Genomic DNA, 16,311 nt, shown 5'->3' with positions numbered 1-16,311 from the left:
ATTATTTAACTATAACTTGAATATATTTAGGTAAACAGACAAAATAATTAAACTTGTGTCAGAGACCAATTATTTCTGGACCTTACTGTAAATAAGGTAAGATAACAGCCTGATTGATTGACCTAAGAAGGACTTTGGTAAAAACAATGAAATAGATAATGGAATTATGGCAAACAATTCCTTCTAACAGCAAATCATTCTCCCTAGAAATGATAGCAGTAAGCAGGGATGTTGCTAGGTCTATTATTAATTAGCCCCCTCTTAATAAATCAATATATCAGTCAATATATTTTCTCAGTGATATATTTTTTTCGTCACAAGTTCCATCCCATCATAAACTTCTTACAAATTGAATAGAAATTGTATAGAATTGTGTTCATTTGGCAGCATGTTCGGTAGAGTGCGATACTTTGAATGTAACTCGCTCATCTGAAGCGCCTTCTCTTCCGTAAAAAAACCCATTATCGTCTGTTTCTAGTGGTCCTAGTGGAAGTAAATCCTCTCAAGTTTAAAATGTAAATGCACTGGAAAGCAATGGTACCTTTTGCTAATCAATATTACCTTTCAGCTAGCCCACTACCATTTTTTAGAGTAATGTATGGAGGTTAAATCATTTGAGATTTTAAAAATGTCATGCATGGAAATTGTTTTACACAAGATGCAATTCGTGAAATTTGACTTGCACGACAGACCAGACATCATGTAATATCAAAGTGATCAGTCTTTTTTCAATACCGGATGGCAAGAAAGCTTTCTAGTAGACACTTCATTGATTACTTGATCAAATGATTTCTCGGTACAAGAAGATGTTTTTTAAAATTATGCTGATAATAGGGGTTCTACGAGATTAGTTTAGTTCAATTCTTCGATTTCTACAGAACACAGAAGCAAAACTGTGCTTGTTTCAAAGATGTATGTTTGTTCGGGTTTGAAGTTAACATTTCAATGTATTCTGTTCAGTTTGAAGTTAACATTTCAATGTATTCTGTTCAGCGAAAGAGAGATCCGGATTGATTTGGAAGCACTCACTCTTCTGGAGATTCAGATTGTAACCCGAAAAAGTCGAAAGTCCTCCAGAATAGAGAGGATGGAAGGTAAGCCGGTTCCCGTGATGAAATTCACTCAAGCTGGAACAGCCAATGATTTCAATTGTTTACTTAGATTTTCGGTATGAGTTTGAATCCAGCGTTCAATTGGTTGGTGATTTGTGTCCATTGACTGTTGTTACGTCATTTTGATCTTACAATATATTATTGTATATTACACAATATACAATAAAGATTTAGATCTTTAACATATTTTGTTCATCATGACCCGAATGTTTTTGAGCAGTGTATATTAACATTGACACTTTCACTCCTTAAATTGACAGATACCAATAACAGACTCCAGGCAAAATCAAAGTCTTGTATCAAGACTTCACATCAACAGCTCTCTTTTGCCTTGTCAAAATGATTGGACAGAACACAACTGACTAACCAGAAACACTTGTCAAACCAAACTGTATCGTTGGTTTCACATATGAACACAAATACTATTTTTGCATATCACCAACAAAGACATCCAAAGCATGCCTATGCGGTTAGCCGATACGTGGCTGATATGTGGTTGATAAATGGTTAGCATCTTCCATTTCTGGGCAATGGAAAATGGCCAGCATCACCAGGTAGGTGGAAGCGTCATCGGCAGAGATTTCCTGATCTCATCTCACTCCAGCGATTCTCTCCAAGACTTGCTCTGGTACCTACAAAAGTTAACTATGGTCCTCTGGTGGTTGAACATGCCACTCAGGGCTCGACGATAACGATGGCACAATGGCCCACGGGCCAGTGAAAAGTCAAGTCGAGACTCAATAAAACTAGCAAATCACTTTCCCGATTGGGCCATTGCAAAAACATTTTAGTTTGTACTATAAACGCGACATCCTCCAGTTGTTTTGTAATCTGGCACACTCACAAATCACTACCTTGCAGCTCTTTGCACATGCTGTTGGCCAATCAAGAGTTGAGCAGTGATGTGACGTCTGGTATTATCTTTCAATAAAACAATTAAAAACTCAAGTGAGGAAGGCAGCCAAGCAAATAGCAAAATAACTGTTAGCGAAAATGAAAGCGAAAATGTTTACCCCAGTGCAAAAAAAATATTATTTACCTGTTTCGACTTTGATGGAACTCAGATGCACTGTGTCATCTGTCATAAGCTCCCGGATAGAGCGGACAAATGTGGATTTAGTGTTTTGTTTAAAAGTCAATTTTTTTGGTGACTTAACTTTTAATTTTTATAAATAGAAATGTGATAAAAGAAACAAAAATATTTTTATGTTTATATGTCCAGACCGCATTTCATAAAGGATTAAACATGCTAAGTAACGAAAGTATTTGGTTTTATGTTGTAACGCTAATAAATAACAACCTTTGGAAGGTAAAAATGTGCCTGCCATCTTCAACCCTCCTGTATCAAGAAGGGTGTTGTTGACACTCCCAGACCTTTGTTATTATGGGGTATGGTGTCTGTATATTGATGGCAAAAGAAATTTAATCAATTATCAATTATTTCTTTAAAACATAAAATTGTGGAGAATGTGGAGGTGTTCAGGACTTTCTGAAGGCACTGTAAATCTGATGCTGGGGCCAAAGCCATGACGAAGCATTCGTGACACCACAGATTAAAAATCCCAGATGAAGGAGAAAGAATAATGGGTCAATAATACATTTTCTCTTTTTAAATGTGCTACTAGTTGTACAGCAAAATGCCAAAGATGGAATGTACAACATATGGGCTCATTAAATGTCCTGAGTAAGTACAGGAACAGTGATGCCCTGACATTTCACTGTGATGCTAGATTAGAAGAGGGGAAAAAAAATCCTTTCAGATGGTGCAAAAAATCCCCTGCACCCTAAGGCATTAGTACACAAATACTTTGTGCTCTGACCTGGTTTAGGCTTTTGGTATTTCCCTGTGCCCAAACAAACATTTCTTGCCTCATGTCCCTACTGTAGCTCCTGACATGACCCAACAGTCATCAGCCCAGATCAAACAGTGGCGTGTATTTGTGGTGGCCGAGGGAAGCCAGGCTTCCCCAAAAAGAAATGACTAATAACAATTTTCCTTTATAAAACCAACTACCCCTAAACTCTCTGTGTTTGTTGAATTGTTTTTCAATATGCAAATGGGACTGCTGGAGAAACAATGAAAGGGAAGTGCCCCCGGGTAGAGGTCAGCCATGTCTGGTCAAAAAGATTAACCCAGAGCCCCAATCCAACCCCTACCCACTGCACACTTGCTTGGAGTGTCCTCCATGGTGTTGGAAATCGGCCGTTTCGTATAGTGGTTGAAATAATTATCGCATGCCCGGTTGTCTAGGGAGAGAGTGATTCAATTGTTTATTGCAGCATTAGACAGTCTTGTTCATGAGGTTAAGGACCTGTTCTTCCTTACACAACCTCAATCTCATCTCAGTCAATCTCTTCTCACTCTAATGTTGGTTACAAGCTGATATATACATTGAAGGCTGTGTCTACCTAGCAAAGATCAGGTTTCCAAGATATTTCCCCAGCGGGCATTTCATGTATTCCATTGCTGATGCTGAACATCTGAGCAAAAATACTGTATGCCATGCAGTTAGCAAGTTTGTACTTGCTCTCGCTATACTACGGGCTCCCTTTTTGGTGTCCTCTTTTAGCATTCTAAAGACCAGAGACTCTCCAAAAGCGACCGCAGGTAATTCGCAATATAACAATATTTTTCCATAGGAATCACAAGGGTGATTGGTGCAATTGAATGTACACATATGGCATACCCCCATTGGAGCGCCCTTGGGAGAGCATGAGGGGAATATTGTGAATAAGATGTCATTTCAGCATCAATGTTCAGGTATTTCGTCATATCGTATTTGATCTGATTCTGACATGTTGGCTAGCCTTCAGTAAGGTATTTGGCCTTAAAACCTCTACTTACATTCAAGAAAACTAAAGATACATTAGGTGGTGGTAGTATAGTATGTTAAAATGGCCTGAAATCCTTTGTTGATCACATGTGATCACCATCTACTGGTGACCAGTCTGGAGGCTAGGTTGCCTGGGTCAGAGAATGATTCACAAATGTTTCAATAGTATCCCCTTCAACTGTACATACGACAGGCATGTGAACTGCATAATATTTTTATTTTAACTGGGCTATAAAAACCATTGATATGACATTACCCTGTACATAAAGAGTGGACATTGAGCAGCCATCTGGGTCAGAACTGGCCGCCCCATCGACCCAATCCTACATGGGCCTCTATTGTTCGCAAGTGCCAACTCCTCTGCCTGTAAAATTTGTAGCGGGAGGTGGCCCTCCAGTTTTCACCATTGCTGCTTTTTCTGTTTACTTTGGACACATGAATAAGTTATTTTAAGTCTACACACAGCATCTGTACTGTATGTATTACTGATGAGAACTATTAATACACACTACTTGATAAAATATAATTTATTTTTCATCCTGACTTGTTGCTGGGTGCGCTTTCCACTGGTTTTGCAGCTGAAATTATTGTTAATAATACTAATGTCTGAGTTCCTCACTCAACCTTTCTTTTCATCTTTTTAAGAAAGGAAAGAAAAAGGTGCAGTGGTTTTTGAATTTTTTCCGGGGCTGTATGTTTGTAATTCATTAGTAATGTGGGCCTATCTACAATACAATTCAGCATTAGCATTTCAAACAACAGCCATGAGAAATCTGCCAAAAGCCACAGATACTGAAGTTGCTGTCAATCACTACATAAATTAGCTAGTCGAAATATGAGGGCAGGAATCTTAAGAATCTGAGGGCCCTTGAACAATCCCCAAACCAGGCACAAGACGACTCACCAAGTGTTTCAGTTACTGAAGGGATCGGATTATAACGAGGGATAAGAGAGGTACAGTATGAATGGCAGATTGGGAGACATCATTTATAATATTGTTTTCTTGTAATTGAAATGTGTTTTTTTTTGCCAGTTTTAGTTACTTTAAATAGCCAACATGGACACATGTTTGCTCTGCCAACAAAAAGCCCCTTATAATAACTGGGTGGGTGGGTATAATTGTTCACACACGTCTGAGGTTTCCATGTGTTGATTGGAAATCATCCCGCTCTGGAGAGACTGTGGTCATAACCTTGAGAATTTATAATTCATGGAGCATGGCCTAAGTCACTTAGTCTCGAGAGAAGGCAGTCTGTGAACACTGCCTACAAAATGAGGTGGAAGTGGAGCTGCACTTCCTTACCTTCTGCCAAATTCATGACCTCATTAGAGGTCATGGCAACTCAATGTGAAACAGTAGTGTGTATGGTCCCAATGTGCCTGTATGCCCTCCCAACAATGGTTGGAAATGCTCCTGATGAGACAATGGATGGTGTCCTGGGGGATCTCCTCCAAGACCTGGATCAGGGCATCAGTGAGCTCCTGGAAAGTTTGTGGTGTTGGATGCACCGATACATAACTTCCCAGAGGTTCTCAATTGGATTAAGGTCTGGGGAACGTGAGGGCCATTCAATGCCATCAGTGCCTCCATCACCCTGGCCACATGAGGCCGGGCATTGTCCTGCACCAGGAGGAACCCAGGGCCCACTACACCGGTGTAAAGTCTGACGATGGGTCTGATGATTTCAACCCGGTACCTAACAGCAATCAGGTTATCGTTGACCAAACCGGTCATACTAGATGATGTTGAAGGCAGCATAACGTTCACCACGGCACCTCCAAACTCTTTCACATCTGTCACGTGCTCAGTGCGAACCTGCTCTCATCTGTGAAGAGAACGGGGCACCAATGGCGCACCTGCCAATTTTGCTGTTCTCTGGCGAATACCAATCGAGCTGCATGATGCTGAGCTGTGAGCAAAGGTTACACTAGAGGACGTCGGGCCCTCATGCCACCCTCATGGAGTCTGTTTCTGACAGTTTGGTCAGAAACATACCCACCAGTAGCCTGCTGGAGGTCGTTTTGTAGGGCTCTGGGCAGTGCTCCTCCTGTTCCTCCTCACACAAAGGAGCGGATACTGGTCCTGCTGCTAGATTGATGCACTTCTACGGCCCTGTCCAGCTCTCTTCGTGTAACGGCCCGTCTCCTGGTATCTCCTCCATGCTCTTTGGACTGTGCTGTGAGACAGAGCAAACTTTCCTGCGACGGCACATATGGGTTTGCAATCCTGGAGGAGCTGGACTACCTGTGCAACCTGAATGGGCTGCAGGTACCGCCTCATGCTGCTAGTAGTGACAAGGACACTAGCAAAACGCAAAACTAGAGAAGAATCAGTCAGGAAGGATTAAGAAGAGAGCAATTGTCTTTGGCTAACACCTACAAAAACCATTCCCTTTTCGGGGGTTGTCTTGTTGTTGCCTCTCCAGTGCTCCTGTTGTCACTTTCATTTGCACCCAAACAGTTTAAACTAATTCACAATCGCTTATGCTTCCTAATTGGAAAGATTGATATCCCTGGAGTTTAATTGACTTGGTGTTATATTGTGATTACGTGTTCCCTTAATTCTTTTGAGCAGTGCACGTTTCAAATTACCTTTATCCTTCTGAAAATTGTGTGGTTCAGTTATTGTTTAACATTTCTTATGCCTTTCCATCTTTCTTATTTTGTACTTGCTATGGTATCAAACAGGCTTCCAAAGCCAATAAAGCTCTTTGAATTGAATTTAAAAAGGGAGATGTAGAGAGCGACAGACACAGACATTTTGAGTGCTAAAGATAGACATTGTGGACCTGGTGAGAGGCCTGTTGTCATCCCAACTTGAAATAAATACTGTTAGAGTGAATCAAACCTCAGGCCGTTCTGACTGGATCATCCTCCCAAGTTGTCATCTTGAGGGTGACGTTTTAGTGACGTCGCGTGACATCACATCGCGCAGTGGTCATCATCGCTACACCCTGCAGACTTATAATTGTAAGTCACTCTGGATGATTGTGTCCGCTAAATCACTTTTTATTTTTACTCTGCAGACCAAGATTATTTTTAGTCTTTAAATAAGTCAAGTTTGGTCCAGCACACTGGGTTTAAAGCTGGAGTGACATTCTTATGTTCTGTTGAAATTCGTTGGGTACGGGACATTTTGTGGTGATATGATTTTATGTTAATTGTAGTCTATTCTGTGGTGGTTTGGGTTAGGACTTCCATTCTTCCTGTCTGTGTGGGTTTGTAGTGAGTTTCCTTTCCCTTTCTTGCCAGGTCCCTGTCTACTCTGCAGGTGCCCTTTGTGGAGGTGGGGAGTAGCATGCAGAGGACTCCAATCCCCCGGGGAAACAGACAAGGGATGGTGCCGTGCTCGGTTAGCCCAGGGAATCTTTAATATCTGAACAATTCATTCCCGATAATAAACAGTTTTTGTCAGTCTAAAACTGCTTTCCATTTTCAACTGATCTATTTTGAACTGTGTAAAGAACAATGGGTCGTGCTTAAAGGACAAAGACCTTGGCGGCATCATCCTCTTAGGGGACCTATAAAGTTGGAATGTACAACAGAATGCACATCTGACTCAACAGCAACAGTAGAGAAGAGCATAAATCATGAGCGCACGCTTTACCAGCACAGCTGAGACGTCAATATGCCAAGTCAAGCCGATGCCACCCAGTTAAATCCAGCAAAGAAGTGGACTCACTAATCATCATTACAAACAACAGCCACCATCAAACACAACAAAATTTACTGAATTGGTGAAATGTGGTGTTGAAGGTCAGCTGCCAATACCGTGCTGCTCACGACCCAGTCAGGAGTAGCATCATATTGTCTATTTACCCTCAGCATCAGCAGCTGAAGACGGTCATTTCCACTACACTAAAGTTGCAGGAATGGGCTGTCTTGTGTTGATTGATTGCATAAGTATTCACCCCCTTTGCTTTGTCACACCTGGATGAGCTGTGGTGGATGCGCCAATTTTCATTAGAATGTACTTATGCAGTCCACATGTGGATCATTTTGATTTCATGCATATGTGGAGTCCAAGGGGGTGAATACCTTTGAGAGCCACTTACAATGTATCTTGTCTTTTTAATCCCATGCGTAGCATTATGAAGAGAATAGCATCAGTTGGTAGAACACATGTATATACACACGCACACACACTACAATGCAGACATTGTGTCTATACACACACACAAACACACACACTATGACAAACGTGAAATCGTTATTGTCAGGGGCATGTACTACAGGGCTCCAATGACGCTGGTGGCTGATGTCATAAAGCAGTAGTCCCAGATTTAGACTGGACCCAAAAGCCCTTTACCTGAAGCTATGAGCCCTTCACTTGGCCTTCTCCCCCATCACTGTCCTCCTGCTTCTGACCAGAGGACCGACACTTCCTTGTGATAACATGTCATGTGACACATTGGGTCTTTACCCTCTAGGATACTAGATGTTTCACCATTCTCAGGTATATTCACTATTCTTCAGATGGGTGAACCAGCAAGCTCTTCCACACACAGTGTCCATCCTTTATTATAATACCTTTATATTTGCCTGATTTGTCCCCTGGTCACTGTGTAGTGAAAATCCAAGGTACATCCTGACCTCATAAAAAAAAAAAAAAAAAGAAAGAAGAATGACGAATGAAAACACGCAAAGCCCTCTCTGTCTGTCTGTCTCCCCCTATCTCTCTTCCGTTTGGATCTAAAATGACTGTGGTCATCACAGGATTCAAGAGAGGGAGAGAGACAGAGAGAGAGAGACAGTTAGGGAGAGAGAAAGAAAGAGAGAGACCCTCGCCTTAATTCCCTGGGTTCCTTTAAATAGCCGAGTGTCACTTGGCATTCTCCAGCTGACAAACTTCCACCAAGCAACACAGAATGTCCAGGAACAACATCAAACAAGGTGAGAAGAGCCAACCTGTAAGAACATGACCAGGTATATGAGAAGAGAAGAGCTATGCGGGCATGCCTTTGCTTCTCTCCATCCATCAAGTGGACTGGATTCTATCTGGTCCTCCGTCACTGCCTCACCTCACCTTTCTTTTCAGTAGCATTTCTGCTCCCGGACGATGGAACCGGACACCCCGTCTCTTTTCCTCCTGCTGTCCCTCCCTCGTGCCTCCTCCCACTCCCATCTACCAGTACCAGTACTGCTGCAGCCGCTGGCGTGAGCCTCCTATCACTCCTCATCCCACTCTCCCTTCCATCTTCTCGTTACCTTCTTTCAGTAGGCGGTCAACTGACACGCTCTCCTTCCCCCATCACCTGTCTTTGTCCGGTTCTCATCCTAACCTCTTGTTCTCTTTCCCCTCTGGCTCTGATAAGACTCGGCTATCTCTGCGCTTCCCAGCTTTGCTCTCTCTCATCCTCATCTCACTCTGTACGTCGACAGGAAAGTTCTGCTGCGGGTCTTCTGTGGCGTGTGTCTCTCTCTCTACCTAGTCCACCCCCTCACGGTCTCTCTCTCTCTCTCCGTGTCAGTGTGGGCTCTGCTCCTGGTCTTGTTGTGTGTTGAACTGCACGGCGGTGGCACGTTGAGCGCGGCGCCGATCTGTTCCCAAGGCCAGGCAGGGTGCCACGTCCCCTCCCTGGCGGACCTCTTTGACCGGGTCATTCAACACAGTGCCAGGATGCACAGCATCTCCAGTGACCTGCACTCTGAATTCGTGAGTCTCTCCATCTTTTGTCATTTTTCACGACGTCGCCGTTTTTCTGTCCCGTAGCGCACAAGCCAATTAGCTCAAACAAATCATTCTGGAAAGCTATAATTGTCAAATGTAATGTGTGTATCACACAGTAAATCCACTAGGAAATGCACAGTATTTTAGCATAATACGTGAGTAGTTTAATAAGGGGATATTGCATGTGTGTAGCATCGGTTTCCACATCATGTAAGCAAGTCTAAGACAGCAATCCTTGTGATTTTTGTGAACACAAAGGGTTTAAACAACAGACATTTTTCTTTATTTTGCAAAAGCTTTGCTCTTTAGAGACCAAGCTCCTTTGACTCCAGGACCGTTGCTCACCTCCTGTCTGCGTCTCAACTGTCAAATCAATTCTCTCTTCACTCATTTCCTCCTCCTCCTCCAGGAGCAATACTTTGTGCCCAACAAAAACCACATTGGCAGGATAAACCACAACTGCCACACATCCACCATATTAACCCCAAATGGGAAACAGAATGCACAGAGACTGGCGGTGAGTTTCACCGCTCTCTTTAATTGTTTCACCGCTCTCTTTAAAAGTACAGAACATGCTTCCTGTGTGACATTCCCTGTGTGTAAATCTCCCAGACATGGATTGTTACAGATTGCTATGCTTGTCATTCTCATCTTGTGCATCTTGTTCTGCCTGCCTTCTCTCTTAAAACTCCACCAAGACCATACATTTTCATTGCCACTGTCACTGTATCTCCTCAGAGGGAGGAGCTGACAGAGGTGATTCTGAAGCTGCTGGTGGCGTGGAGGGACCCCCTTTGGCACTTCCACCAGAGCATGGCCCACCAGGATGACTTCAACAACTTCAGCTCCAACAAAGCCCTGGAGATGAGCGACATGGTGCTCGACCTCCACAGGGGAGTGGAGAAGGTGGCCGATAGGGTAAGAGGGCGACACACACGGGGGGCGTGGCAGGGGTCGCACGGAGTGCCGGTTAGGCGGACGGCAATCTCTCTGTCGGTTTATATAGAGAAAAGTTACATTTCAGTCTTGCCTCCGCTGAAGAAATTCCCCCGTGATTACGTTTGGGTTAAGATGATGAGGTTAAATGTCACCCAGGGTTTTATTTGTAAAAAAAGAAAAAGTGAGTGAGTGAGTGAGTGAGTGAGAAAGTGGGAGCAAGAAAAGAGAACCAGACCGTTATAGCCTAAGGGGTACCACGGTGAATTGAGAGCGGTGTTGTGTAGCGGCGTAACCCCTTATGACATTGTACAGAACGATGCCCGCGCGATCGGTGAGTCTGTGACAGATGGAGACACACTCAGCACTTCAAAGTGTTTGGTGCATTGTGTAGAAAAAGGTAAAACCCACACGTCTCTACAAATCCACTGTCTGTGTGCACCCCCCCCCTCAGCTGCAGAATCTGGGCATGATCAGTAACTCCCTGAACGGCAGGTCCTCTCCCGAGGCCATGGTGCCGTGGTCAGACACCAGCGGAGAGTCCAGGGCCATTAGCGACCACAACCTTCTCTACTGCTTCAAAAGGGACTCCAACAAGGTCCAGAACTACTTGAAGATTTTGAAGTGCAGGATCGTACCGGAGAATGGATGCTAACTGGCCGAGACAAGACGAGAGTGTGGTGTGGTAGATGATGATAGTTGGGCCGATCAAAGATATGGGACACAGCGTGAATGGACTGCCAATAAGATGGATAATTTAACTGAGAATGCAGGACTTTACTCCAGCCGGTCTTGAAGAGTTTTGCCTGACAACTGACCTTAACTTCCACCAATGACAATTTCCTTATGTCATCTTTATTTTTTCATAGTATGTAGGTTCTTGATAATGAAACTTGAATTTGCTCTCAGAGTTCAGGGGTCAAAACCTGTGTAGAATATCACCTTTATGTTTATAGCCGATATACATATTTTTTGCTAGAATTATACATTTTTAAGGAGAAGGGCTGTACTAAGTTATTGTTTTGTTTTTCAAGTATGAGACCAACATGCCAACATGCTTTAAAATAAACTAATAGTGACAGCAAAACTCAGAACTACAAATTTCTATTGTGTGTTCTTGTTTGCATCTGTGCATGTATGGATGAAATGCTTGTCCGTAACTCATTCTGAATAAGAGCATCCGCTAAATCTTTTACATTGTAGGGTGAGGATCTATTCCAGGATATGTCAGCTCATGTCTGACACATGAGGGGAAAATGATGCTTGTATAACATCAACATGCCCTGCCCTCCAAAACTATTGGTCCCTATGGTAAGAATTCGCAAATAAAGGCTATGAAAAAATGTCATCCTTTTTCATGAACTTGACCTTACTCTCAGGGGCTCATATAGCGTGGCCCACCTCTTCAGTCTTTTGTTGTCTGTGTTTGCTGTACACATTCATCCAAGAGCAACATTTTTGTGAAAGGAGGTTCCACCAGGCATTTAAAATCACGGCTAAAATACCTTTTTCAGCCAATCCTGTTTGTTTGACCGATATATCTGACAAATACATGAAAGTACACTTGTGTTTTCTTTGTTTAATCACTTTGTGTTAAAGTATTGTTATGACTTGAATGAGGATCAGACTGTATTTTAGGAATGTTGATAATTTACGAAGGTTTGCAAAGTTTTTCTCACAAATGTTAATTATTAAGAAGTCTTAAGTGGTCACTCAAGACTTACTGCGGTATAAACTCAATCATCTATCAGCACGGAGAAGGTCAAATAATGCAAATTATGAGACAATTACTTGTACAGCTGGAAATATCTCCACTCCACTATTAGGCCAGTCAAAAGGGGGAGTTAACCTGGTGGCTGATTTCTAACAGCATGGTGCCGTAACCCGGATTCAAACTGGGGATTCTAACAGCAGTATACCCAAGGTTGCTGGTTCCAATCCCTGAGCCTACAAGGTTAATAAGACAGCTGTAAATAGGAAATCAGCACTTACCAGGAAAAATGAATAATGTAAGATTAAATCAACTGGAGTGATGACCCTGGCGCTCAATCTACGGGAGTCACCAATTCTCCAAACCTGCAATTAGATGCCTCCTTCATGCCAATAAACTACTTGGACATCTTGCCTGAAGAAAGGCCGGACTCTAATCAAGACAACCATCAGCCCCGCCCCCAGTGTGCTCAACGATAATTGGATCAACTCAACCTCTAACCGCCTGGCTTTCAACCTCCCCGCTGAGTTGTAATACGTTTGCCAGCATAGGTTCTATGCTGGCAAACGCACAGGCTGTAAATGTAGTGCATTGTGCTCTTTGAGAGGACTGTGATAAAACGACATGTCCTTTTGTGAATAAATAGCAATGATGCGCACAAAAAAACTATTCTATAACAATATTAATAGCTGGCTCCACTCTGACTGCATGAGACATCTAGACTAGCCTGGGGGCTCCAGTGGGTGCTACGCAGATGGGGGGGCGGGGCCCGTCCTGGCTGCCCACTGACAGCCAGCCCAGTCGATCGGAGGTGACATCTCATTCGCTCGGGCTGCCGGGCTCATACTACACCACCACATGGTTTCCAAGCTGCCAGTGGTAGTCTGGGTAGATCGGGGAGGACATGGCACAGACACTCCGCCAAGGGGACTGGAGGGGAGGGGGAGCACAATGATCTGTGTGTGTTTGCGTGTGTGGGAGGGGGGGTGACAGAGGAGAACAGCCCCACACGTTTCAACCACACCCAGGCACTTCCTCTGTGACGTCAGGCCGATCTGGGTCACACGTGAGCTTAGCTGTGGGCTCAATGTAAAGCAATGACAGAAGCAATACGGTATGAACTGTTACATACTCCAGACTAAGGGGTATTATTCACCCCTCTGACGTGGGCTTGTGCATGATCTCGGATGAACAATGCATGTGGAACCAGAAGTCCCCACAAAAGTAAAACCTGATTGGTGCCCACAAGAGAAAAGACTTAGGATACTGTATAGGATAAAATATACAAGGCTTTAGTATTAGAATTGGGGTACATTTTTGGTTTAGGTATTACGGGTGAGGTCCATCTTCATGGCTATGTTAAGTTCATGCATAAATGTTAGGCAATTGTGGTTACGTTAAGGTTAGATTTCTGTATAGAACAAAGGTGTTTGTGTGTATTTTTTTGGACCCCTGACAGAACAAACCCTGGACTAGGATTTACACACCTGTACTGTGGATTCAACAGGCCATTGTCCATCCAGAGAACCAGAAACTGGAATCCCACAGGTTCAATCAAGCCACACCTAGCCAAGCTTGTTGTGAATTTAAGATTAATTTCACTCATGTTATTTTATGGATTAAGCTGTCATGTTTAGATTACATTTATCACAAAGAATGTTCCAAAATGCTTTATGGCACAGGATTATTTGTATCTTGATCAGTAAGGTGAAGTTGCAACCTAACCCAACCAATGTCACTGAGGACTCAATATAAATCAGTGACAGACGCAATACATTACGAGCCATTATAATCTAATGAAAGAACTGAAATTGGGTCTGCTACTCAACAGGTTCAACAGGTTCCCCCTGGCACGTGTTTGAGTGTTTTAGGGACATACAACCCCTTGGGAAAAGGACAGTTAAATGTGTTGTAATGTCATGTAATGAGCTTGAATCAGAGAGGCCTAAGCTTACGACATGAACAAACCCTGAGCCCTGTTCCTACTACTCCTCATCTAGATGACTAACCGGTACATGTTTAGGAATGCTGAACCTAGATTTCTGAAATCTTTTTTATCGCTAGAAGTGTGCATACTGTATTTTTTTTTTTTATATATAGAATTTCCTGACAGGGTATCAGAGCACTGATAACCTAGCACTGAGCATAAAGCTCCCCCAAAAAGGATTAGTTGTACAATTCCTTAACCGTAACTGAATAAATTGTGGGTGTTGGATTGGTCCCCAAAAGGTTTTTATTTGTCAGGTTCCTACAAGGTAACATTTTATTTCTTGCTGTGGGGTAATATTAAAGGAAAAATTACACATTTGGCATAGTGGGGAATTGTGGTTTCTTTTAGGTTTAGGGTTAGGCATTAGGGCTAGGTTAAGTATAGGCATAAATGTTAGGTTTTGAAGTTATGTTTAGGGTTAGGTCATGGTTGGGTGATAGGGAACAAAGTATTGGTTTTCTGGCTCCCAATAAGTACAGAAAAACAAGTGTGTGTGTATGCGTACTAGTGTCTCAGCAAGGCCAACCAGAAATGAGTCATGACATGATTTTTTGTCATACCCCCCCCCCCCCCCCAAGCATTACATTTTTTCCCCTGGTCCTAAGTACAATAATTAAAAGACATGACAGCTGTCTCATTGATTCCAGCTAGCTTCATCACACGTGTGTTGCACAAGTTGTTCTCAGTTTACTTTCTAAAACATGCGGGTTGTAGCTGTGTCAGCTGTGACCTTTTGGTGCACCATAAAACATACTAAGTCCTTATTCTGATTGCACATTATGACGTGCGCTGTATAGAAAATGCAGCAATTTCATAACCCAGGGATTCTTGAAACTGCTTGTCTATAGTTGGAGAAAATATGATTTTGTTGCATTTATTCATCTTAAACATTACGTGTAAATTCATAAAGAAATGTACGTATTAACTGTAATAAAAAAATAAAAATACAAGTTAATAGTTCAGAACAATCTGCGCCTGGCAAATCACTCTCCTTTCTTCATTCTAGATTGGCGTTTTCGAAGAATCTTTGAGTTTGTTTTTGTCACAATTACTATGTACTTTCAAGCTAGTGTAACGGGTACCGTAGCAACTGCACCGTAGAAAACAGATTGATTCCTTTAAACCAGGAGAGAAATGAGGAGACAGTGTATCAGGTTCGAGCTCTCTGCAGTAATGTGCGCGTTGTCGGTCGACCGTTACTCTGCCGGACGTAGCCGTCTCGTTTCACTAAAACAATCCACGCACATCCCACATACATTTCAGCATGGCTACATTCTACCTCTGATGTGTTTTTGTACATTTACCCACCTGTAAACCAGGAGAGAAACGAGGAGACAGTGTATCAGGTTCGAGCTCTCTGCAGTAATGAGAAACTCACAACTCACGCAGCTACAGTAAACCCGTCACCCGACCAAGCCCCTGCTGGCACGGAGCAATCACTACACAATTAACTTTGAAGCAGACAAACACATAAAAATAAAACCCTTGGGATACTTATTTCTTTCAATTTTTTAAAAGAAATACTATAACTCGTGCTCAAATAAAAGACAATAATTGTGAATATTCTTAAAACACAAATACGACACTTTTGTGGTCGTCACACTAGCTAGATATAAAAATTAGAGAGTGAGAGAAAGTGAGTGAGTGTGTGGGTGTGAGAAAGTGAGAGAAACAGGAGAGGACAACTGTATGTTGCAGGGTTTAAGGGAGCACTATTGTAACTCCCTCTTATTTATCCTGTGCTGCTTTGTTCTGTGGCCCAACTGTCTGACCACAATGTCGACGAGGCTCAACCATTAAACTAAACGAAAGACCCAGATTGTAGATGTCAGTGAGTTCTCTCTTCTTGTGCTTTCAGAGAACTGATGCAAATTCCAGGTGTGTCACTAGATGGCATCACTTCACTATCATCCATTTAGAATGTACGGACAAATGCGACGTAAATGCAGCTCCGGGAAAAATTAAGAGACCACTGCAACTTTTTCTTTCCTTTCCCAAAAAGTTGGTAAGGAAAGTTTTGAGCGAGGAACAGAAGCGTTCAATTTGCAGTGGTCTCT

At 42.7% G+C, this 16,311-nt stretch overlaps 1 protein-coding gene across 1 annotated transcript; it reads left to right on the top strand.

Moving 5' to 3' along the window:
- The first annotated feature begins 8,798 nt into the window (after positions 1 to 8,798).
- On the top strand, positions 8,799 to 11,654 carry prl2 (prolactin 2). Its single transcript, XM_010905199.2, has 5 exons — positions 8,799 to 8,839; positions 9,418 to 9,602; positions 10,027 to 10,134; positions 10,356 to 10,535; positions 11,008 to 11,654. Exons 1-5 carry the CDS (start codon positions 8,815 to 8,817, stop codon positions 11,206 to 11,208), a joined length of 699 nt encoding a protein of 232 aa, XP_010903501.1. The 5' UTR covers positions 8,799 to 8,814; the 3' UTR covers positions 11,209 to 11,654.
- The last annotated feature ends 4,657 nt before the right edge of the window (positions 11,655 to 16,311 follow it).

The sequence above is a fragment of the Esox lucius genome, chromosome 23, assembly GCF_011004845.1.
Source record: "Esox lucius isolate fEsoLuc1 chromosome 23, fEsoLuc1.pri, whole genome shotgun sequence".
NCBI classification, from domain to species: Eukaryota; Metazoa; Chordata; class Actinopteri; order Esociformes; family Esocidae; genus Esox; species Esox lucius.
Note: the sequence above shows the minus strand (reverse complement) of the source record. Positions and strands in the feature narration are given on the sequence as shown.

What these genes read in the sequence shown, in the direction of transcription:
- prl2 (XM_010905199.2), top strand. Translation starts at nt 8,815, where the DNA reads ATGTCCAGGAACAACATCAAACAAG. An exon ending in CAGGAACAACATCAAACAAG is followed by an intron (nt 8,840 to 9,417) that starts GTGAGAAGAGCC and finishes TCTCCGTGTCAG; the next exon opens with TGTGGGCTCTGCTCCTGGTC. An exon ending in TGGAGAAGGTGGCCGATAGG is followed by an intron (nt 10,536 to 11,007) that starts GTAAGAGGGCGA and finishes CCCCCCCCTCAG; the next exon opens with CTGCAGAATCTGGGCATGAT.